At 37.5% G+C, this 23,371-nt stretch overlaps 1 protein-coding gene across 6 annotated transcripts in view; it reads left to right on the top strand.

Annotated features, from left to right (window-relative positions):
- Window positions 1-23,371, top strand: part of TMEM132D (transmembrane protein 132D) — a 271,842-nt gene that overhangs the window by 101,259 nt on the left and 147,212 nt on the right. For all 6 annotated transcript variants that reach the window (XM_084491637.1, XM_084491634.1, XM_084491636.1 and 3 more), the window contains one exon: window positions 10,219-10,365. In XM_084491637.1, coding sequence (XP_084347763.1) covers window positions 10,219-10,365 — 147 coding nt within the window. The remainder of the gene's footprint in view (window positions 1-10,218; window positions 10,366-23,371) is intronic.

Below are 23,371 nucleotides of genomic sequence, written 5' to 3'. Positions count from 1 at the left end.
TGTGTTACCTCCTGGGGGGGGGGCGCATGTAGGCAATGGATGAGAGAATTCCCGTTTCAGAGAACTGTGTTCACAACATCTGTGATGTCCAGAGAATTATTTTATCTGCAGCCATGAGAAGTTGCTAGGGAACATTGCTAACTCATTTTCACTGCTTGGTCTTCGTTAACGCTGTCGAGGTAATCTTCTCAACCATTGCTCAGTGACACTGTTGTTTCATTTTGCATTAGGGTGTGATTTGGAAATAGCTCAGAATTGTCCTGCTTACAGAGGTTGAAATAAAGTTTTCAAGAAAGTTTTTATATCACCTCCAGGCACTGAATCGGTCACCAAGACTGCCATGGTTTTCAAGTTGTGAGCGTGAAGAACTGAAAGGGCAGAATCAGAGCTGGGCCTGCAGGAGGCAAGCCCTGGCTGGGAGGAGCAATAGGCTTGCAGAACATCTGAGCATCTCTCTTCAGGACAGGACAGGACTGTGATTGGAGATTCCCAAACAAAGTACCCTCTGTTTATACTGAGTTTCTTGGGGGATTCTTGATCTCTAGGCCATGCCCAGGCACACCAGAGAGACAAGCTTTTCTCTTGCTTGCTAGGACTCTGAGTCTGCCAGGAAATTCAGCTTCTGATTGAATCCCAGCTTTTGCTCTGAGAGCAAGCCTAGAACTTTGCTGAGCCACTTAAGGATTCATACACTTTGCTGCAAGATCAATAAATTTATTCCATTTGCTGGCCCAACATGCAACTCTTCTACCATCTCTGATGGGTTTTGGTCCAGCTTCTTCAGATGCCTGGGACTGCACAACGGTTCCAGGCAATTTGTTCCAGTGCTTTGCCATCCTCCTTAGTCATAGAAAGTTTTCTTGATGTGTAAATATCCCTTGTCACAATTTAATCCCATTGATTTTTGGTAGATACAGAGAATATTTCTGCAACTGTCTGCTTTGACTCTCTGCTTTTGACACATACTGCATGGTCTGTCAGCCTTTGCTTCTGTATTCACTGTGCTCCTAATGCTCTCAGCCAATTTAAGTGAATCCACAATTCCTTGCTTGTTGCAAAACCAAAATTCCTTTCTTGTTGCTGCCTGTTCAGCATAAAAATATATGTACATATACATACACACCTATGTATAAATGTCTCTGTACAATGGTTTTGTTGTTCTGTGCTGTTTTACTCAACCTACAATGGATTATAGCATATCTCTCATTATGTCATTTTATGCTCTCAGTGGTTCTCTGGGGGTTGCCCAAAACCAGCTTTACTCACAGGCTTGTTCAGGTTTGGTAGCTGTTTGCTACCATTTTCTTCACCTGTGAATTAGTGTGAATGGCACTCTATTTTCCCTGCACAGAATCACCAGTTCTTTTGATTGTTTTTCCTATCCTTTCTTAAATCTAAGTTTGATTAAAAATTTGTTCTAAGAAAAGGCTGTGCCATTAGCAGTTTTCCTGATCTTTGGTCAGAAAGGAAGGAATGAGTTGCATTGTTTTGTTTTCAAGCAGTTTAGAAAGTTATATTTCAGACCTTACTTCATTTTTTCACATTTATTTTGGAAACAGTAGTTAGAAGCAGTCCACAGGGCTCTCAACCACTTCAAATCAGCAGGCAGCACTATTTATCTTTGTCTTTCATTTCTGTAAACAAACATCTTCCTTCACACCTTTGAATACATAAATATTTTGTTTAGTATTGTTGCTCATTGTTTCCCAATTATCCATTCTTGTAGGAAGAAGTGCTATACAGCCTGGAGAGGTGACAGTAAGTCACTGTTATGTAACAAAGCTGTATTTGGTGAGTGGGTTGGGGTAAACAAAGATCGTGGACACCCTCTTCACCTTGGCCTCTAACCATGAACCTTAAGACTGTCTCTTCTTAGGTATCTCTGTGCTCACTTCATAGTTTGTGTTGATACATGGCTATGGGCAGGAGTATCGGCTTGTCCCTCAGCACAATAATACCTCCTTAGAACAGCTCTAACAGTAACATTGTCAGTTGTAATAGTGGTGTCTTATCTATCCAATTACTGAGATTTTGCCTGTTAGTAGCATCTATTTCTGTAGTGCCACTTCAGGTTACAACACTGCTATTTTCCTCTTTCTTGCTGTTCTGCAGCAGCCCACAAGATGAGATCAGCAGAAGGGTGCACCAACCGGCCTGCGACACACACATGGAGTATATGAAAAAACATTTTTTTTTCATGTTGGGAGTCTCAAGGTGACAGCTGCTGGGAACCCTAGGGAGGCTCAGTGCTATTCTCACATAACTCCTAAGGTTTGCTTCCTGAATTCAGTGTTTTTCTACAAGACAAAGATCCAGTTCTGCAGGGCAGAGAATTTCTGGTTCCCACTGAGAATTGGGACCACTTGTGACCTGTTTAATAAGTGAATAGAGGTCAGAGCTACAAAAGCATGTTTGTTTCTGCTTTAAATTTATTTGTATGTGTTTCTCCCTTTTAATTCTCCAGACATCTGTGCATTTTGCATCTCACAGAACATGATTTTAATAAGAACTTTCTTTTTGAAAGCCACAGGAATAAAATCTAAATGTGTCCTATGCTTGTATCTATACATGTATCTACAACTGCATGTGCATAAACTGTAATTGCAAGAAGCAGTTTTGTCAAGTCCAAGGGCTACATATTACACAGATCTATTTTATTTAACTCCTAGTATGCAAAATTCAACTGCTGAAGCCCAAATAGGTCTTACGTGCTTTCTCTAATTAAAAATTTTTTATAAATCCACCTGGGCTGTATCTGTTTTAATATCTACATTTGAATGAAGGTGGTTTAGTGGCTGGGTGGAATGTGTTTTCCTCCTGAAATGTTAATTAGATGGGGAACATGTTATGCTTTGGAAAAGCTGCATTGCAAAACCATAGATAAACAGATTGATTTAATTTTAATCTGCTTTCATGGTGATGCATAATGATAACTGGTTTCTGTCTCACAGGGCTGAAAACCACAGACCTTAATAAGAGCTTGTGGGTATATTATACAGCTTTAAATAGCTTATGTTGTGCTAGACCGCTCTCTATAAATTATTCTAACTCCATCAGTATCTCAGGGACTCCCGATTCTCTTCTGCTGTGGATTTTCAATCAGTGAAACTATTAGTGTAATCTGAAGAAACTTTGAGGCATCTTCTCTGAAAACAACTGACAACACTGGTTTGTACATGAAGTATTCAGTGGGGAAAACAAACAAAAGAAAGCAGTACAGAAGCCACTCTATACATTAAATCCTGGCATCTAAATCCTACCTTTTGTACACTATGCCAAAAGAGATCTAAAATTAACAGCCAAATCCTCAGGTGGTTAGTGTGAAGTCTCTTAATACATGACACAACCAAAGCCAGAATAGTAGGCAATAGTCTAAAAGATGGTGGTGAGCCATCTTTTCTACACTTGAAAAGAGCCATATTTTTCTACACTTGAAAAGAGGGTAGACACGGTCCTGGTCAGCAGAATCAAGACCTTGGGAAGGGAGGAGGTTGTTGCTGGAGATGAAATATCAGCATGCAAATGTCAGACTGAAGCTTTCTGATATCAAAATGGTCTCATTTATGCAATGTACACCAATAGAATGACCTTAGCTACTGTAGAGGATGACTGCATTTAATGTGCTCAGTTTTAGCTTTTGAGAACGATCATTCTGCTCTTACTGACCTTTCAGCAAGAGATGAATACCTGGGAATTTTCTGAATTGCTCCTCAGCTTAGCCATGCTGAAATCACTGTCTAGATTTTAGATCCCAAGGCAGCATCCAGTCCCATATTACCTGATTCTCAAGCTATAACATTTAATTCTGGTCTTAAGAAAGACCCCTATGAGGTCTGTCAGCCCATGGTTAGTGTGGAGAAGAGCTAAAGCAGCCATTCAGCTTCTTCAAAGGTAGTTTTAGTAGAGCTTCAGGGAATGGAGACTAGTTGTTTCCATCTCCAGCAGCTGAAATTTGTTATTGGATCGAGCTATGTCATCACTGGAAAGAGCCTGGATGAAGAGCAACCTGTGGCATAGCCATCATCACAAATGGGCTCTGGGCAATGACATATATTGGGTATTTGTGCGTTACGGCCATGAATACTTTCTTAGTTTCTTGCAGAGAGTGTTTTGCTGTGGTCTTGGCTGAGTGCATTAGACTTCCAAAAGGTAGTTCTCTGTACCAGTCCATTTGACACCAAATACACGAGATATGCAAATGGAAATAGACCTGATTTGTTTCTATGATCAGGTCTGTTTCCATTCACGTCTCTCATCTTTGAAGTTGAATGAACTTGTAGGGGGAAAGACTTGTCCACACCTATTGCTGCTCTCTCAGTACAAAGGCAGAGAATACCAGTAAAGACTGCCATCGTATAAAGGTAAACTCTGTCTTATTCTCTCTCCATTGCTGGGTTGAGACTAGGCTCTGGGCAGTAAAAATCATTAAAGATAAAGAGAAATAGAAACTCCCTCGAGTTATTTTTGAAGTGCTTTGGGGGAGATATAGTGCTGAGGGAAATTCAGAGCCTGCTAAATGACAGCAATGTCTGTTAGGTGCCTAGAAGCTCTTGAAAATGTACCCCTCTGCAAACAATTTATCTGCTGCCTTCCTGTCACCACTGGTAACAAGATGATAACCAGTGGTAGCACCAGTGTTAACAGCTTTTTTTTTTCTTTTTTTCTTTCTTTTTTTTTTTTTTTTTTTCTCATCTTTAATGTTGAAAGTAGCTCATTTTCTCAGAAGGAGCATGAAAATTTTGCAGAGATCTTTGCTCTGAGTGCTCACAGTAATAGAAAACTAGATTCAATGTCATGGGTCTAAAATGATTTCATTCAGAACTGCTTAGAGGTTAGCCTCTTTGTTTACTTGTGCATTGCTTTTTCAATGTGTGATATTTGTACGCCGCATGCAGGACATTGTCAGGAGTGAAACGTGGCGAGGAGAGTCCTGCCTGTGGCAGGCTCTCTGCAGCTCTATGCTTACATGGCTGGAGGGTGAACTTGGGCCTTCTGGCTCTCCCTTGCCCTTCTCTGTGCTGTTTCAAAGCAGACTCTTTGTTGACAGTGTACCGCGGCACTTAGCAACACACGTGCTGTAGCCCGGTTATTTTTCACCAGCCAGCTCTTCCGCTTTATACAGCACTTAAGTAACAATTTCAGAGCCATTACCAGCCCGCAGTAATGACATGGGCTGAAAGCTAAGCGCTAAGTGGTTGTAAACTACAGAAAGTGGGAGAAGCTGAAACAGACACTTTGATAAATGAAAGAGGACACTGCCTGCATTTTAATTGGCCGAGTTGAAGCCTCTTTTATCACTAGAGTAAACACAGTGGGTTTTGGATCATGAGATAGAATTGGGAATCACTGTCTTTATGTAATTAGGAAATGTATTTGCTTGATTTCAGGTGTGATGTATTGATTCTGGGAGTTCCTTCTGTGTTTTTTTTTTTTTTTTTTTTTTTTTTTTTTTTTTTCTTTCTTTCTGCCTTCCCCTGCTTTTTACCCCCTCAGCACTGATAGAGATTTCAGGGATTTTGGACTCCTGAGGGCTTTGTTTGCCATGATTGATTTAGAGTAAGGAGTAAGCTACTTACAAGGCTCAGAACAGTGCTCCAGAGGTAAATAACCAGTGGAAACAGCTATGAAAATGTTGAGTTGGATAGACTCACTGCTTGAAAAAAAAAAAAAAAAGAAAGAAAGAAAAAAAAAAAAAGAAAAAATAAAGTTGGAATGTTTAATAGGTCATTTCTTTCCTCCTGCTTATGCAAGTGGAATCTGGGAATCTGGCCCAAAGTAAAGTGATGGGTACAAAATGCTCAAACAACTTTCCTGTCTGCTGCCCAGCCATAGTATTTTAAACAAACTTACAATGTGTTGTACTTAACCGAGCAAATACATGAAAAACCTTTGTCATCAGCCTTGTATGCATATAGCTGTTGAGAAATGTTGCTAGGCTGAGCTGTGGCTGAACCAAGAGGCTGTCTCATGAGCACTCTCAAGAGCAGCTGAAAGGTCGAAGACCCAGCTTGCCCTGTGACAGCCCAGAAATTCAATAAAGCAGATTTGCAAGAAAGTAATTGAGCCCTGACAGCAGTCATAGTGTTTTCATCTCAGGTATCTTCAGTTTTATCTGTTAACAAATAACATACCTTCAGTTATTATTAACCCTGTTTCATCCAGGCCATTATTTGGTAATTGCAAAGTGCTACTGCCATTGTAAATTGGGTGAATAAAATTCTGCAATCCCCCACAAGTAGCAAACACAGTATCAAGACAAACTACAGGAAAATGTATTTCCCTGAATCATGGAATTGCTGCTTTAATCCTAAATTTAGAAGTATTTTTAACTGATTCTTCTAAAAAAAGTTACTGACCTCTAATTCTGTAGAAAACAACAATCTTGTGTTATTGTTTTCAACAAAATTAAAGGTTTGGGTTTTATTGAATGACTAAATTAGACCTTATCAAAAGCTCTTCTAAGAAATGCTGATCCATAGGCTGCAATTACCCTAAGGAGTATACACAAGGATCTACATTTGTTTTGAAACATTAGAAATCAGTACTGGATGGCAGTCACTGAATAATGTGAATGTCAAGAATAAACAGACCCAGCTTTTCTTTCTGTTTTTGCGTTCATTCTGCTGCTAGTTTACATCATCTTTCTGGCATTTAAAGGAATCCAGACAAAATGTAAGAGGATGGTATGATTTATTGTGTCTGTCTGTATACTAATTTTAGTCTGTTTTATAATGATTTTTAAATGATAAACAAGAAAATTCATCAGTTTTCAATGTGTAGCTGAACTTAGCAGCACTGAGATCCTGCACATCTTTCTCAATTACAGTAAAGTTATTGCATATATGACATCAGGGCAAGGTAGAGTATGCTACCTTCAAAGCTCTAAGGCTGCTTTTTTCTTGATTTCCTACCATTTTTGCTAATAAAATATGTTAAAAGCATACCAGTTGTGTAGTCAGTATAACCTTTTGTGTGTTTTTATGTGGTAATTGTAACTTACTAATTGCTCCTAACATACAGTTATGGATTTATTTATTTATTTTATTATGTAAGGCTGTTTGGATTTCCTGGACATGTCATTCTTTTCTGCCCAGCGAATATGTCCAGGAAAATTCAAGTGCTTAAAATCTTTGTCCAGGATTTCCAGAATTCTCCCTGCAGGATCAGTTTTCCTACATGTGTTCCAAGCAAGCTTCATGCTATGTAGAAATCCTAGGTATGCTTATGTGCAGACCATGGGGACAGCACGTTGATTATTCATCAAATGTGCTGTCTTCTGCATTCATGGTCAACACCTACACAGCAAACCCAAGGGGCCAAACTTACAGCACGAGCTCAAGGCACATGTGCCTTTGTGAAATGAGATCAGTCAATGGCTCTCATCACTGCAGTCTCTGTCTGTGAGTGATAAAGTTATTGCCCTGTGTCAGAACAAAGACATCGGGGCAGTTGCCCTTTCAAATACGTATGCTCAGCACAGTGGAATCTTCTCATCAGCCATAATCAGCTAATGGAGACAATGAACACATTGAAGAGCAAGAAGTTTGAGTTTCTTAATCACAGCCAGCCTAACGTGGAAGGATTTGAGCTCTCTATAAGTACATTAAAGGAGGCTGTAGTGAGGTGGGGGTTGGTCTATTCTCCCATGTGCCTGGTGACAAGAACGGGCTAAAGTTGCGCCAGGGGTGTTTTAGGTTGGATGTTAGGAAGAACTTCTTTACCGAGAGGGTTGTGAGGCATTGGAATGGGCTGCCCAGGGAAGTGGTGGAGTTGCCATCCCTGGAGGTCTTTAAAAGACGTTTAGGTGTTGAACTTAGTGATATGGTTTAGTGGAGGACTTATTAGTGTTAGGTCAGAGGTTGGACTCGATAATCTTGAGGTCTCTTCCAACCTAGACAATTCTGTGATTCTGTGATTTGAGCCACTCTCATTTCCCTGTCAAGTGGGAACCATTTTTCTCTCACGAATCTTAGTTCACACCCAGCAGTTTTCCTTTCTAGAGGTGGGACCAGATACTGGTCACTAGGACAGAACCCCATGCTGATATATGATTCATGCAGATTGTCTGGCCTTTTCCCATCTCCCTTTCTTTCTGTAAGATGCCAGGAATGCAGTTTAATTTCCACTCTGCTTTGACCACTAATTTCTCATCCTGAGGGACATTCTTGTTCTAGGAACAGTAACTGCACCTGCTTAAAATACGTTTTGTAAAATTAGCATAGAAACAGCCTGAACACAAATTGGCAGGCATTCACATAGTAATTCTTCCAGGTGTGCTAAGAAAATTACAGCCACTGCTGTTGAATTAGTGGTAGAAGAAATGAGATATAACCTTTTTTGTCCAAGACAGTTGAAGGAATACTTTGCCTTTTTATCTTGAAAATGTCTGTGGATGTTGTCCTTCAAAGATTTCACAGGTAACATCATGTGGAGGCAGAGATGATAGTGCTTGTTTTTACTGATATTAGCATCTCTGCATGGCAACAGCTGTTTATACAAAAATCAACCTTTTTGTTGTCCTCCCTCCCCTGGAACTGAGAACTTGCCATAACACTGAATGAATTTTGTGTATGAGACTTTAAGCAAATATAATTAAACTGTCATTTCCTGACAGCTCATATATGAGGCTCTTTGACCGCAGTGGACTTTTTGTTTTTGTAAACAATTTTGCAAACCAAAAGTTAACAACACCAGGAACTCCTAATTCATAAAATTGGCTGACATTATACAGTCCTGGAATAATTCAGTAGTTCCTTAAGATATTTAGTTAAAGAAAAGGAGAAAAAGAATTAGGGATTATAACATCAGCTAGGAGGAAATAAAACAGATATTTCAAAATATGGTTATAGTTCCTCTTCTCCACTGATTATTCAAAACCAGAAGTATTGAACTAATACATGAGAGTCAGAAGAGTACTTTTCTGTAGGAGCCAGTCAAATCTTCAAGACTGTAACATTTTGTCATGCACGGAAATAGACATCCAAAGAAACCACTCACTTTTGGAAAAATAAGAATATTTATAAGTGTTTTTAGGATCAGAGCTGATAGAACAGTTAAACTCAACAGTACTGAAAGAAAATGAAGATATTTTGTGGAATTGGAAAGATGATGAATTTTGAAGCAAAGATATATCTTTGAGTCATCCAGAGTGCTGCTTGGGGAAAGTGGGGAGTTGATTTTGCTTGTAACCTGGGACCTGGTTCTCAGCTCCTCACTCTATATCCTCACTGGTATTAACTCTAGTAAAAAACTCAGCTCTGGTGAGTTTCTACTCAGCTCTGGTGAGGCTGCACCTCGAGTACTGTGTTCAGTTTTGGGCCCCTCGCTACAAGAAGGACATTGAGGTGCTTGAGCGGGTGCAGAGAAGGGCGACGAAGCTGGTGAGGGGCCTGGAGAACAAGTCCTATGAGGAGCAGCTGAGGGAGCTGGGCTTGTTCAGTCTGGAGAAGAGGAGGCTCAGGGGCGACCTTATTGCTCTCTATAGGTACCTCAAGGGAGGCTGTAGTGAGGTGGGGGTTGGTCTGTTCTCCCACGTGCCTGGTGACAGGACGAGGGGGGAATGGGCTTAAGTTGCGCCGGGGGAGTTTTAGGTTAGATGTTAGGAAGAACTTCTTTACTGAAAGGGTTGTTAGGCATTGGAACAGGCTGCCCAGGGAAGTGGTGGAGTCACCATCCCTGGAAGTCTTCAAAAGACGTTTAGATGTAGAGCTTAGCGATATGGTTTAGTGGGGACTGCTAGCGTTAGGTCAGAGGTTGGACTCGATGATCTTGAGGTCTCTTCCAACCTAGAAATTCTGTGATTCTGTGATTCTGTGAAAACCTGATTTCATTTTTAGACAGAAGTGGTATGTTCCTCTCCAATAAAGTAACTTCTAGTCAAAAGAAGGCATTAACACAGTGATGCCTATAGACTGGATGATGGAAGAGTAGAGTGAGAGGTAATCTCCAGAATACATCTACACCATAATTTAGACATGGCTAAAGAAGTATTTACCATTAGTACAGTAAGATCTTTTTTTTTTTTTTCTGTGTATCATTTCTTTTTAAATGTGGAACTCTTAATTAATTTTCTCTTCTCTATTCCTTGTAATCCTGTTGAACTCTAATGAGAAATAGCATTTACTGTGGGACAGTAATGAGAAAATGATGAAGAAAGAAGTAATAGATTGAGCTGACATTTTGTATCTAAAAGATGAAATATCCTGTTGTTCCTCCTAGGGCAAAGGTGAAGAAAGGTGTGAACATCTTCAGTGTAAGAGCCAGCAGCCCATACTTGTGGGATATCAGAGAGAGTGTGGATTATATGGGGAAATATGCACCAGCTGTTATTGTTTGCCAGAGGAAATCTGCTGCCTCTGAAAACAGGTAGGTCATTTCAAGTAGTCTGTCTTTTAATAACTGACGGTTGTTTTTTCTTTTCAAAGCATTTTTGCCGTGATTGTAAATTTTATTATAGTGTGTGATGAAAATGCTTTTGGAAAAACTGTGGCTGTCTTTGTTTTGTAGTGCATTGCAAATTCTACTACATGCACTTTGAACAAAAACGTTACTCAATCTTAATACTCAAAGGAAGTTAAAGCTAGCAGGAAATATTGTTTTCATATGCTATTTGGAAGAATATATTTCATATCTTAGCATTTGGTTGTGACTAGTTTAATCTCTTCAAATTATTTGCTGCCAGACATTATACCATGGCTAATTATAGGGCTGTTTGGGATATTTATTATTATTATTTTTTTGGCCAAATTTCCAGGGGAAACTAAAACACATTCATAGCATAAACCTCACATTTTTGTTTGTGAGATTTATATGAATTTTTAATCTGCAGAAGAGAATAGGTTTTCCATTTTCCATTCCCATTGTGCAACCACTTAGATAGGATGTTGACCTCTTTCTAACAGCTGTCATCTGACAGGTAGATGTTCCTCTTCTAATCACAACTGAATGCTTTATTGAATAATTTTTATATCAGTTTCTCCTTGTCCATTGCTTCTGGCAATGTATGTCAAATGCGTATTTATAAAGATCCAACAAACTACAAACGTATTGTGTTTGGTATTGCTGTTAGAGAACTTGCCATACAACATGGGAATTCCAATTTTGCTGTGATTTACTTCTGAAATCTAACAAAATCTTACAGGTATAGGGATTTATTATGGACTTTTGAAATTTTCAATAAATACCTACCAAGTCTAATGACTAGGAAGCTTCATGTCTTTGGAATCTGGGTATGTGAAAAAAGAGAGGAAGGAAAAGAATTCCCTTCATAATCATAATATAAATCCCTTTCTCCCTACTAAAACTCAGTTTCTACACAACTTCTCTGATATAATATTGGTACTTATATAATCTGTTGTCTTGTACCCAATTAAATTTTGTTTGTCAAAAAAGCAATGTGTATATATATATGCCAAGGTCACAGCTCTCTATTGTCTAGCAAAGCCTGTCAGATTCTTTAAAACCCCAGTTCAAAACTATTCAAAGACGGTGTGAATATTTTCATTGACTGGAATGGATATTTGATCAGAATCAAAGTTTTTATCAAAGGTGCACTTTCCATCACACTTTATCTTGTTCACTCCATGGAGTGCACTTGCCTGATTTCTCCTATTCATCAGGAAAATATAACACAACATCATAGCTGATTGAAGCTTGGCATCTTATTTCTCTTTAGTACTCATCATTCAGTAGCAAACCTTCAAAATGACCCCTTCTTCACAAATATTATTATGTCAGCTTTCACATGGTGGTAGTGTTTGCTGTGTGCTTTCACATGCTGAATGGCTTGTGAAAGCCATAAGCATGGCTTCACGTTTATTAAAAGAAATGTGATCTAATGTACATTTTAGATTTTATTGGAAAGAAAATCAAGAGGTGACAAAATCAGAGACATATGTGTAATTCAGGTACAACTTTTGTTTTAACTTATTCCATGTGAGTTCTCAAGTTTAGATTTTGTGATTTTTTTAAAAAACTTTTGAAAACTTCTTCCTCATTGTTTGTAAACATGTAAAATATTTCAGTTCAGTATGTTGTTTTCCTCATTAAAATTTGTCATACTTTGCTATTCATTTTAAGAAGGAAGATCAAGCATTATATGGGGAGAGTATGTTCAATACTTAATGGGAAACAATTTTTCTTTATCTAGACATGTTTGATGTCACTAGATATACACAATGGATAACAGTTAAATATTGATGTCTTTTATCAAATTGTTTACCTCTGTAGTTCCTTTATAAATTCTACAAACTCCATTTGCATATTGTTTAATTACTCTTAAAACTCAGAGATCTGATCACATGAATGCAAAGGTGGCAATGTTAATTAACTAGAGATTCAAAGCTTTTGTGTTTCTGATAGTTTTACATGGTTCAGGAAATAGTGTTAATAAAGCTAACTTACTGTGACAGGTGTAATTTCATAGATTAAGGAGGCACTTGTGCAAGTGACAAATTTAACCAGGATGCCTGAGTATTTCTTTATCTCAGTTTGAAATATATCATTCATTTTATTTGGAGAGGTTTTGGCAGCAAAAGCTTATCATAACAGGATTAACATATAAATATTATCACAGCCAGCAGGGTGTTTTAGTATGAATATTAACAGCAAATATTATGAGTCTGTAGGAGAATAACTAATTAAGCCCATCTGTCAAATATGATTTGGAGTTCTCAGTGCCTTGCTTGCTATGGGCTTGTGACAGTGTTCCAGATTAACAGTGAAGCAATTATAAACTTCTCCCCAGTTCTTCTGATTTCATTCTAAGGTGATAATAATTTTGTAACACTAAATCCTGACCCATGAGATTATTAGATGGGCTTAATCTCTTCTGCTCTTTGAGAACTATCTTCCATTCCTCCATTTCCATGTAGACAACCAGAAGAAAACAAACAGAAAATCATGTGATGTAGATTAGCCAGTGACTCAGAAATGTGACTTGGGAAAAAAATTCAAATGATCAAATCAGGGAAATATGTGTCAATATGTGTCATCCTTTACTTTTTTCTTTTTGATGTTGGCTGCTGTTAATTTTCCTTGATACCTTATATAATGGGGTGAATAGAATAAAAAGACAAGATTAAGACAGTACTGCATTTTAAGAATGTTTTCCTGCATTAGTGTAGTTCCTCAGTGTTTCTGAAGTTGGGCATCTCTGCTGTGCTAGTGAGTATTGATGAGAAAAAGAATTGTTAAAAGAGGAAGATCAGGGTTCCCACCTGTTCTTCTGTGTTTCCTGTTTGTGGAAGCAAGCTGGAGGGGTGTGGGGTTGGTAGGTGTGGATTTGGAAAATTATTGAGGTGACTAAACGTGTAGTTTTACAGGATGTGCCTAAACCAAAATTTTAATAACTTCCAAAGAAAAGCGTCTAAGAGATTTTCAGGGACCTCAGTTCCTTACCTGTAAAACATGATCAATAGCATTTTCCTATATCCGTAGCTGTGGAGACATTGAGCAAGATGCTCTTGATATGATATGATGATTAGTATCATATCTCAATATTTTATTAATGCATATCAAGATAATCTTAAAATATTAATGTGTATATTTTGGAGAACAAATGTTTGTTATTCCATTGAGTATACATTATTGTTCTCTATGCTTGTGGACAAATGAGACCATTCATCCAAACAAGTACAAAACAGACAATACTCATCACCAGGTAGAACCTTAGTGTCTGCATATGACTGTTTACTGTATTATCTTCAATTGTAGTTGAACTTTATCACAGATACACTTTGCTCACCAGTTTTCTTCCCCCATGCTCATTGTTGGAAATGTTACAAAGATAGCATTTCTTCTGAAGCTTTCTTGTTTGTGCTCTTGGTTTACAGTTCTATAGCATTAAAGCATTTATTGACTTTTACTGCCTGAAACCGGATGCTGGTCCTGCTATGGGGGTGGGGGTTCCTTTTGATTGTGAACTACAGGACTGCTTCAATCTGTGACAATATTGACGTGGTAGGAAACAACAGTATTTTCTGGGCTATATCCCTCATTTGTTCTTGTGTCATTTTTTTCATGTTATGGTATGTTAGTTTTTTTTTTTTTTTTAACATTTCTATCATAAAAGAAATTAACTTGATATTAAGTAAAACAGTAACAGGAAAACATACAGCATCATTCCCTTTGATTTTCCTGGATGATACCTTTTTTTTTTTTTTTTTTTTTTTTTTTTATGATTTTCATACCATTTACTTTAGTGCCCTATATTTCTCATTTTCAAATCTATTATGAGATCTCATATTATGTAATTTAACAACTAGATTTTGTGTTGTAACAGCAGTGATCTATTGCCTCATTCTCTTACTTGTTGCATCTATCAGTATGTTTGACAGACTCTCAAGCATGCTGTAATTCTAAAGTGCTTCTGAATGCTTCTGTTTGTTGCAACAAAAGCAACAAATGTGACATATATATCAGCCTGATGGCCTCAATAATTGTATTGTGTGTCTTGCTGGTGCTCATAAAAATGCTTCATACACATAGTTGTATGTTTGTGAGCACCATTAATATTTTTTACCTTGTTATTCATGTGGTCACACAACTTTACCAACTAGAGATATACTATTTTGTGGAGAGAAAAATGTCTACTCTGGAATTACAGAAACAATGCATGCTGAAGCAAAACTAAGTTGGTGTACTTTGCCCCATTGTGGTGTGAATCACATAAGCTCATAATGAGAAACTCATTGTTCCTCATGAAGAAACTGGAGGAAGAAAAAGACTGTAGAAATCAAACACACTTTCAGATGGGATATATACAGGTATGGAGTTGAAAAAGCACGACAGAGAGTGGGACACTTCAAAATACAAAGCGATGTGAGAATTCTTGCTTATAATTAGGAGCAGAAAAAAACCCTCTTTACATTTTTTGTTGTTGTTTATTATTATTATTGTAGGGGAGCAAATGATATCATATACGTGGTTTCAAAGTTACTTTCCAAGTAATGATTTTGCTCTAAAAACTGTCTATTCACTCAACATCAACAAAGTCAGGCAGATATAATTGTGGTGGTTTTACCATGCTGGGCAGCTAGACACCACAACCTCTCTCTCACTCCCCCTCCTCATATTAATTTTATTCTGAAATAGTGGAGTTTAATTCCATTTACACTTCCCAGTCATCTAGCATCTAGATAATGATTAGCTATAAAGGCATTTGTCCTGGGTAGCTTTGGAGTTTCATACTGTTTCATATTTCTAAGAATTTGTGTGTTGCGATGATGTGATAGCACTAAATATCTTAGAAGTTATGTTTATATTTCACATATTTGAAAGCAATTAGTCAAAAAAATTCTATTCCTCATTTCTTGTTTTAAAACTTAAATGTGTACTCTGAGAGAGAACTCTTTGAGATGTTGAGACAAAATAGATTTGTGTGAACCAAGACTCAATGCATCTTTCTTTTACATGCTGACCCACTTCTTCACTTTTAAAAGGAAAGCCATTTTATTTATTTATCAAGAAATGCAGATTCTCTCTTTAAGTCATCCTACTCAATGCAGATTAAAAAGGTTATTAAGTTATCATCTTGAAGCAAATCAAAAGAAATGAGAAAAGTTATTAACCAGCAGCTATTAGATAAAGACATTACTACGGGATTTTTTCACCTGTTTCTTTGAAAGAGACTCATTCATTTAAAAACAAAAAGATTGCAGGAAGCAGTTCAAAGGCATGTGGATAGTCTCTTGTCATCTTAGAGGTGGAGTTTGTTTCTATACCTCTGACATTTAGATGAAGGAAATACCACAGGGCAACTCAGCTGTCATTGTGAAAAAAGATTATTGCCTTTAATCTCAGCTGAATTTTAGGGTTCTCCTTAGAAAAGAAGTTAATTCCTGTGTTCCTTTGTGAGCATAATTTTTATTGGAAATGGGAAAAAGTGACAAATACCATTGAATTGCCTATGTTGTCTCTTGAAGTAGTTTGAAAACATAAAATTCCCTCATTCAGGTATTATCCTTCTGAAATATTAATGTACAGTTATATACCACTTAACATCCCTGAACTGTTTACAGCTGTTGATATACAGAGCTACATCATTGCTCTATCATCATAAGGAAAGTGATAGAGGTGAAGTACCTGTGAAATCTAACTTGACATGACTTAACAGTTCACAACTACTGTCTGAAAAGTCAGGAAAGTAAAGGAGACTGCAGTATCTGTACCTTTTTATGCCTCTATGAATCTCTTCATCGCCTACAACATTTTTTGTGATGAATGGGAGAAAGTCAGACATCTCCTCTTTAGAAGAGTACTTGATCAGCAGACAGATATTATAAGGGCTTTTATTCTACTTTGTGGTGAAGTGCAAAGAATAAAAATATGCCAAAATGTTTTAGGGCACTGGCGGGATTTACTACAGTACAGCTGTTTGCTGCTTTATATTTGCATATATATATATGCTTTTATATTTTCAATGCGGTGTGTGAAGAATAGCTGTTAAATAGTGCATCATGTTTCCAAAATATGTTGAGTATTTTCTCCTGATCTTTACTGATCCTGCCTGTGTTATGAGTAACTGAAAAGGATAATTGAAGCTTTAGTACATAGCCATCACGTCCTTAGTTTCTAGAGGTTGTATTTGGGTCAAAAGAAATTAGGGACAGACAGCCACCTTTTTCAGTGGCAGCCCAGACTTGGCAGATTTTGTAGGGCTCGAATTTGGAAGCAGAGAGTTGGGATCGGTGTTGCTGTTATGCTAGGTCACTACACATACCAGGGAGGGCTGGTGTTACAAACCGTCAGCAGGCATTGTGTGTGTGGGAATAATGATACAAATCATGAAAAAATATATAGTCAACTGATCAAAGACATCATGTTAATTTGAGAAGGCTTTGCACTAGCTCCAATTTGTATTAGAATCTGTGGTCGTTTTCTAACGCATTACTATATTTGGCTCTTCTTTTGTGATAAACTATCCCAGATGGAAAATAAGTCCAGTTAATAATTACAGAGACTTTCAGACTGGCCTCTTAATGGTCTAACTGGTCACAGGCCAGTGGCCATTCACTGACTATCCACCATCCTCAGTATAAATACCTCATCCAACTCTCCTGTCCACTCTACGCTGTCCAGCTATTTGTAACCAAAAACCCTGGGAAGAAATTCTAAATCTTCTACACTGTTGCAGGAGAAGAAAACCTGTGAAAGTGCTGCTCAGTTTGAGTTGAACTAGCTCTCCCAACTCATATCAGCTGTGATTGCAGGGCAGAGCTCTGAATAGAAGGCATTTTGGCTGCAGGAAGAGTGCTTGTAAGGAGGGATGAATTTAATTTCTTGTCATAGCTCATCTGAAGGCAGCAGGGTTTATCCCCTTTGTATTTCTTTATTACATTTTATTACTTTATATATAGAGAGAGAAGAGCAATAATGGAAAGGATCCAAATACTGATGCATGTTCCATAGTTAACAAATGACACCAAAACTGTACTTTCAATGAGTACTCAATACTCCTGTGTTCACGAGCTTATCTAGGAGTTTGAGAAAAGGTGTGATATCTTCATCACCAGTTACCAGTTTTGGTAGCTCAAAAGATGAAGGTTGGTTGAATGAGCCTGGGAAGTCCTGGAAGAAACTCTGATGATCCTTGTATCTATATAACTGAAGACTATTATAATGCATACATGGGGAAAGCAGGATTACATTTGGGGGATTTTAAGAAGTTGTCAAGACACAAAGTTCTCTATGATGCACTGGTAATTAGGCCGTTTTCTCTGATATGTAGTACCTTCCATAAAATGAGGTTCACTGGCATCGTGATCAGCATGACTTTGCTAAAATGCCAGGATTTGTCTATAGGGAGTCTTCTGAAGTTGCTGCAGTTGTTGAGATTAAATGAACTGTCTGTAAAATCTGCAAACAATAAGTAAAGTTAGGTGTTTAATGCTCTTTCATTAAGAGTTCTTGGCGTGAGGATATGAGAATCAGATAGTTTGAGGGAAGTGAAGCCTAAGTAACTTGCTGACAGACAACACAGCTTGTTCACAGATACATTTGTTCCTAGTCCCGTCTTCTCTCTCTTTCTGGTGCTTTATGCATATTTCTCCCACCTCCCTTGTAGAGGAGATATCCTCCTTTCTGTACAGTGTTGGAGTACCTAAAAGACATTCTCAACAGTCTGAATAAACCTTATGTATATTTAGCATCTTTATGTTGTTGTTATCCGGTATGATAAATGTAATTTTAAACCCAAGGAGGAACAATTTCCCTTAAGAATCTTAGGGATTCATCACTATCATGATGAAGGCTCCCCAGTAAAGTAGTCACTGCACAAAGCCTGTCTGAATTTAAGAAGCGATTGGACTGTGCACTTAGTCACATGGTCTAAACTTTTGGGTAGACCTGTGCGGTGCCAGGAGTTGGACTTAATGATCCTTATGGGTCCCTTCCAACTCAGGATATTCTATGGTTCTATGATTATGCTTGCTCTGTGTTTTTGGTACTTATCACTGTATCACTGTAGTCCTTAAACCTTTAGCAGCCCCAGGGCTCAAAATATCAATTTGAATGGGACAGAAACATTTTGCTACCTATTAGAAAAGAAACAGCAACTGAGTAATCTTCTGTCTATTAAAAAATGTAATACTGAATGCAAAAATACATCTTTTGAAAGTGTCTCTAATGGTGCCGTTGATTTTCTTTTCCTTGGAGGAAATCTTGTAAGAAGTAGTACTAATTACTCAGAGAGTTCGAAAGTAGATGTCTTTTAAAGTATGAAAAGAGGCTGAAAATATGCCTATTACTGCTGAGGCACAGGGATTCCCACTTTGGGGGATGAAAGAAAATTAGCATCCAGCAATGCGCAGATCAGAATCTTAACAGAGTTATGTAATACAGCCCATCATCCACACAAATCATTAGGCTGGTCCTGAGAAAATTCTGATGGTGATGAAGTTCACTGGGCTTTGAGTTATTTTATGGCGCCAACTCTATAGATTTACTGATTATGTGAACAAGCTAGAATTGCAATATCACAGATGTATGTGTGGTTTATATGAACTGATGACGCAGATATAGCATCCTTTAATTACTTTGCCTTGGTCACCTCTCAGCCTTTAATCTGCCTTTATGGGGTAAGATAAGGCTGCTGCCCCAGTTTGATAGAGGCACAGAGAGGACATGGGCTAAATATTAAAGACAGTTCTGACCATAATGAACAGCATCACCTACTAGGGTTTATGTGCAGTGGGGCTACACACCTAGGTTTGGAGTGAGTTGCATTTAAGTTGAACCACTGAGCTGGGAGCTGCACTGAGCTAATCACTGAGAGGATGCAGAAGTCAGTGGTGCGTTGTTTTGTGGCCCACTGTAACTGGATTAGCCTTAATACTTTGGCCAGGGTCACACACAACGTGTGACAGAGCAGGATTTAAATGGAGATCTTTTCTTCATCTGCCAGCTGGTCCTTTGGGAGTGAACATCCACTGAAGGTGGCTTTTCCTTTTTTTAATTCAGGAAAAGCTTTTCCTCTGAGGAGTTTATGTCGAGTTTTATGGAACTGCAGGTGTCTTATAACTCTTTTGGAGGAGTTTCTGTTACCTTCCATACAGATAGGAGAAATCAGACTTTGTCGGGATAATAGGATGGCGTGTCTTTGTGGACATCATTGATTCCACTACACACACAAACACGTGTGTAAAATCACAAACAAGACAGAAAACTGAGGTGTAAGATTCCATAGGCAGAGCTCTCTGTGTGATCAATGAATATTTTTGCTTACATGAAAGGAGTGTATAATGTGATTCATTCCCTCGCCTGCATGGCAATCTGCGGCAACAAGCAGTACTTCCACCTCTACCGCCCCACTCCATCTTCTGAAAATGTTTTCAAGCCTACAGTGTTATCTGGGGTATGCATTTTTAATGTTCTACAAAGCTGTTTGAGTATTCTGTATGGGTTCAATTTGCATCTTTTTTTTTTTTTTTTTTTTTTTTTGAGGTCTAATTTTTTCATTTTGAAATCCATCCTCATTGTAAAAGTTTATGAATCATGTTTTATGATATTTTCACACAAAATTGTGCATAGAAATGCATAGAAAAGATGTTACATAAGAATTTAGACATAACTACATTTTAGAGGGTGTAAGAGTGGGAAAGCAGGCTCTATCTTCTGTGTCAAATAAGGGATCCATGAAGACTGCCTTGTTGCATGATTCTTTGGAAATTACAGTAATCATTACAGCATAAGTTAACATTTGTTACTCAGAAACACTGAGAGCTTTTCCAGGCAAGAAGTATACATAGGAATTCTTATTAGGTAAGTTTTAAAATTTGGGTAGCTGGTAGCATCGCTGCTTTGTCTTTGATTCAAGACCAGTGTGGGCTGGTCATGATGCAAAGTCGCAGTCCACTAGTGAATGTAACTGCATGATAAAGAGCCCATCTGCCACTTAATTCCTGCATTCGTGTTGACAATATGAAGAATACAAAGGGGATTAGTTAGCTGTGTTGTCTTTATGGTTGACATTCACTGTCAGGGTGGTGGTTGAGGAATTGCCTGAATTTGTGTAAATGTATTAATATTATTATTAGTTTCAGGGGTTACCTGAAGATAATAATCAAATGTGCAATTAGCTGAATGGATGAATGGATGACTACTATCTCCATCCTTTCTTGCCAGAAGTTCTCTGGTGTTTTGCAGGCACATGTCTGCCTTTCGTCAGATTTGTCTGAACTATCTCTAGAATAGCTTTGACATTGACAAGATATCTATTTTAAGTCTTTATTGACTGGAAGCTTTTCTAAATATTAGCGTTGTGAACCTCAATGTTGGGACTGTGGAACAGGATAACTATTCAATTTATACTGTAGAAAGTGAGACAATATGACTTTCATCTTTGATTTCTTATATTGTCTTTCTAAATCAACTATAAAATCAATACCAAAGAATGTTTTCAATATTTTTATAATTTCAATTTCAGCTATACCTTAATGCATCAGAGTCTCCATACATTTATTTATAGGAGCTCTGGCAAATACATATGTGCTCTTATCCCATATTGATGAAGATCATCCCATAAGATGAAGGCCATCATACCAATAGACTAAGAAATACATGTTTGTGTGACACAGAGCATGGAGGTAACAGGGCCAGCTTGGCTACACCAGTGCTGCATGCTCGTGTGGTTGGGGCTCAGTCACCAAGCCCTGCTCACTGAATGTGCAGTATCTGAGAAGACAGGACTACACCATATCAAACATGGTTTGTCACTGTGGGCTCAAAAATTCTACAACACTGAGACGAACTTCTTCATTTTTAGTTTATTTGAATCTTACATTTAGTCTCATGCTAGAAAGAAAATAATTAGCTTGAATAGTTTTCCATCCAATTAATCTATTCCTAAGTGGCAAATATTGTACCTGGAAACCAATTGATTATGAAATGTTTCCTCTGAGATGCATTTTCCTGTTAATTGTTGGGGCAATTAATTTTCTTACAGACACTTGTAGATCTTTCTGTCTAAAGTAGTTAGGGCAAGGAAAGCAAAAGGCACAGAAAAGAACCAGAGAAGACTATAATAAGAACTGTAATAAGATGTTAAGATAATAACAGATTTAAAAAACATAGCATATGTACAATATATATGTATCATGCATTTTATAACATCTATATGAGGGAAACTCTCAAGAGTTTCAGAAGATAGGACATCTTAGAATTAATCTCATATGCATATTCATTAAAAAACAGTTTTACTTATGAACACATGATATTTTTTCCATAGGGTTCTGGGCAGAGGAGAATTTGGCAGACAAACTCTCACAAGTCTCTTTATGATGTGTTTTTCAAAATAATGTCTATTTCCCCCTCACCTCCTTGAGATGTATAGTTTGGAAATATATTGGCAGATTTTAAATGGGAAAAGCAAATGCAGTTTTGCAATTTGGATGCAATATCCAAAGTTTATCAAAATATTCAAAGAATTACTGTCCTGTCAGTTGAGTCTTCTCTGGAAAGCATAGAGCCAGTATAATGTTCTTCTATTTTTAAAACGTTTATTTCCAATTCTAAACATCTTCTAATATGAGAAAAACAATGCTGTTCTCCTAAACACTACTGCACATGGCTATATGGTTACAAATTTAATTTGAATTTCCCCAAAATTTCAAAGCTAGTTATACCCCTGATGTGGAATTTTATATCTGAATAACTTAATTTTTGGTAAGGTTGTTAGATACTCAGTGGACAACTGTACAATAAACCATTTTGAAATGTATTAATTATTCTTAATATCTATCAGAACCACCAGTAATACATTCCCATACTCTCACTGCTATCTGTATTTTATGTTAGAGTTACACTTACACGTTCATGGCATGCATATTGTCTATATGCAATTCTTTTTAATCCTTATAGATTGAATAAGGTTTGATTTTATGCACATTCAACACCAAGAACATGTGCTCTCTGACAGAGAGAGGGCGTGGGTGTATTCTACATTTGTTTTATGTATTTCAGTGAGATAAACCCCTGATTTAGTCCCTAAGAGTCTCAAAGAGAATTATAATGTCTTGATGAAAAATTACTATTTATTCAAAAATCAAGATTTTGTTCTCATGAATGACATGAAAATAAATCTTGTTTGCAGAGATTCTAAGCAGCAGATGATGAAGGTTGTAGCTATCTCTAGTGCATGCACAGTTTCAAAAATGTAGCCTTCTGATCAAGCCTTTAGGTCAGTGGGCATCAGCAATTGTTTTGTAGAAGCGGTGTTTTTGCTCTTTACTTTAGGATACCAGTTTTGGCACACTCATTATGCTTATGTAACTCTCCTAGTAAATTATCTCCTATTCAGGGTTTTAAAGGATTAATCTTGTTTATGAAAAGAAGTGTTTCTGCTGCTGCTTGGGTAAACCACAAATAAGGATTCTACTCCACAGTTGTAATCACAACTTGTAAACTTACTGAGAGCAGTCCTAATGAACAGCTAATGATAATCCAGATGCTTCCTTCAGCAATACAGCAATTAAGGAAAAATTAAGACCAGTCATCAGACAGGTGAAAACAGCTGTTAACACAGGAGACTTACTTACTTGCAAGCATAGTTCTGTGTATATAGGTGTGCTGGCCAGCTGCGGTGAAAGATGACACTGATCTGCCTTTCACTTGAGAGACCGAGTATTAATTTTTCCATAACAAAGATATGCAAGAAATGGAACTTTTGCAACTGGAGAAGAAACACTTGTGGTAGGGGAAGAGTAAAGAAAGCAAATATTTAGATGGAGACTAAGAGAAAAATCAGTATGTTTATTATGAAGATCCTTACAATGAAACATGAATTATACTGCTTGATTTGCAACCCTAATGTTCTTTTTATATTAAAAATAAATAAATAAATAAAATGCATTGTTTTTTCAGTATTGCCAATTAT

Source organism: Aythya ferina (genome assembly GCF_964211825.1).
Source record: "Aythya ferina genome assembly, chromosome: 17".
Lineage (NCBI taxonomy): Eukaryota > Metazoa > Chordata > Aves > Anseriformes > Anatidae > Aythya > Aythya ferina.
Note: the sequence above shows the minus strand (reverse complement) of the source record. Positions and strands in the feature narration are given on the sequence as shown.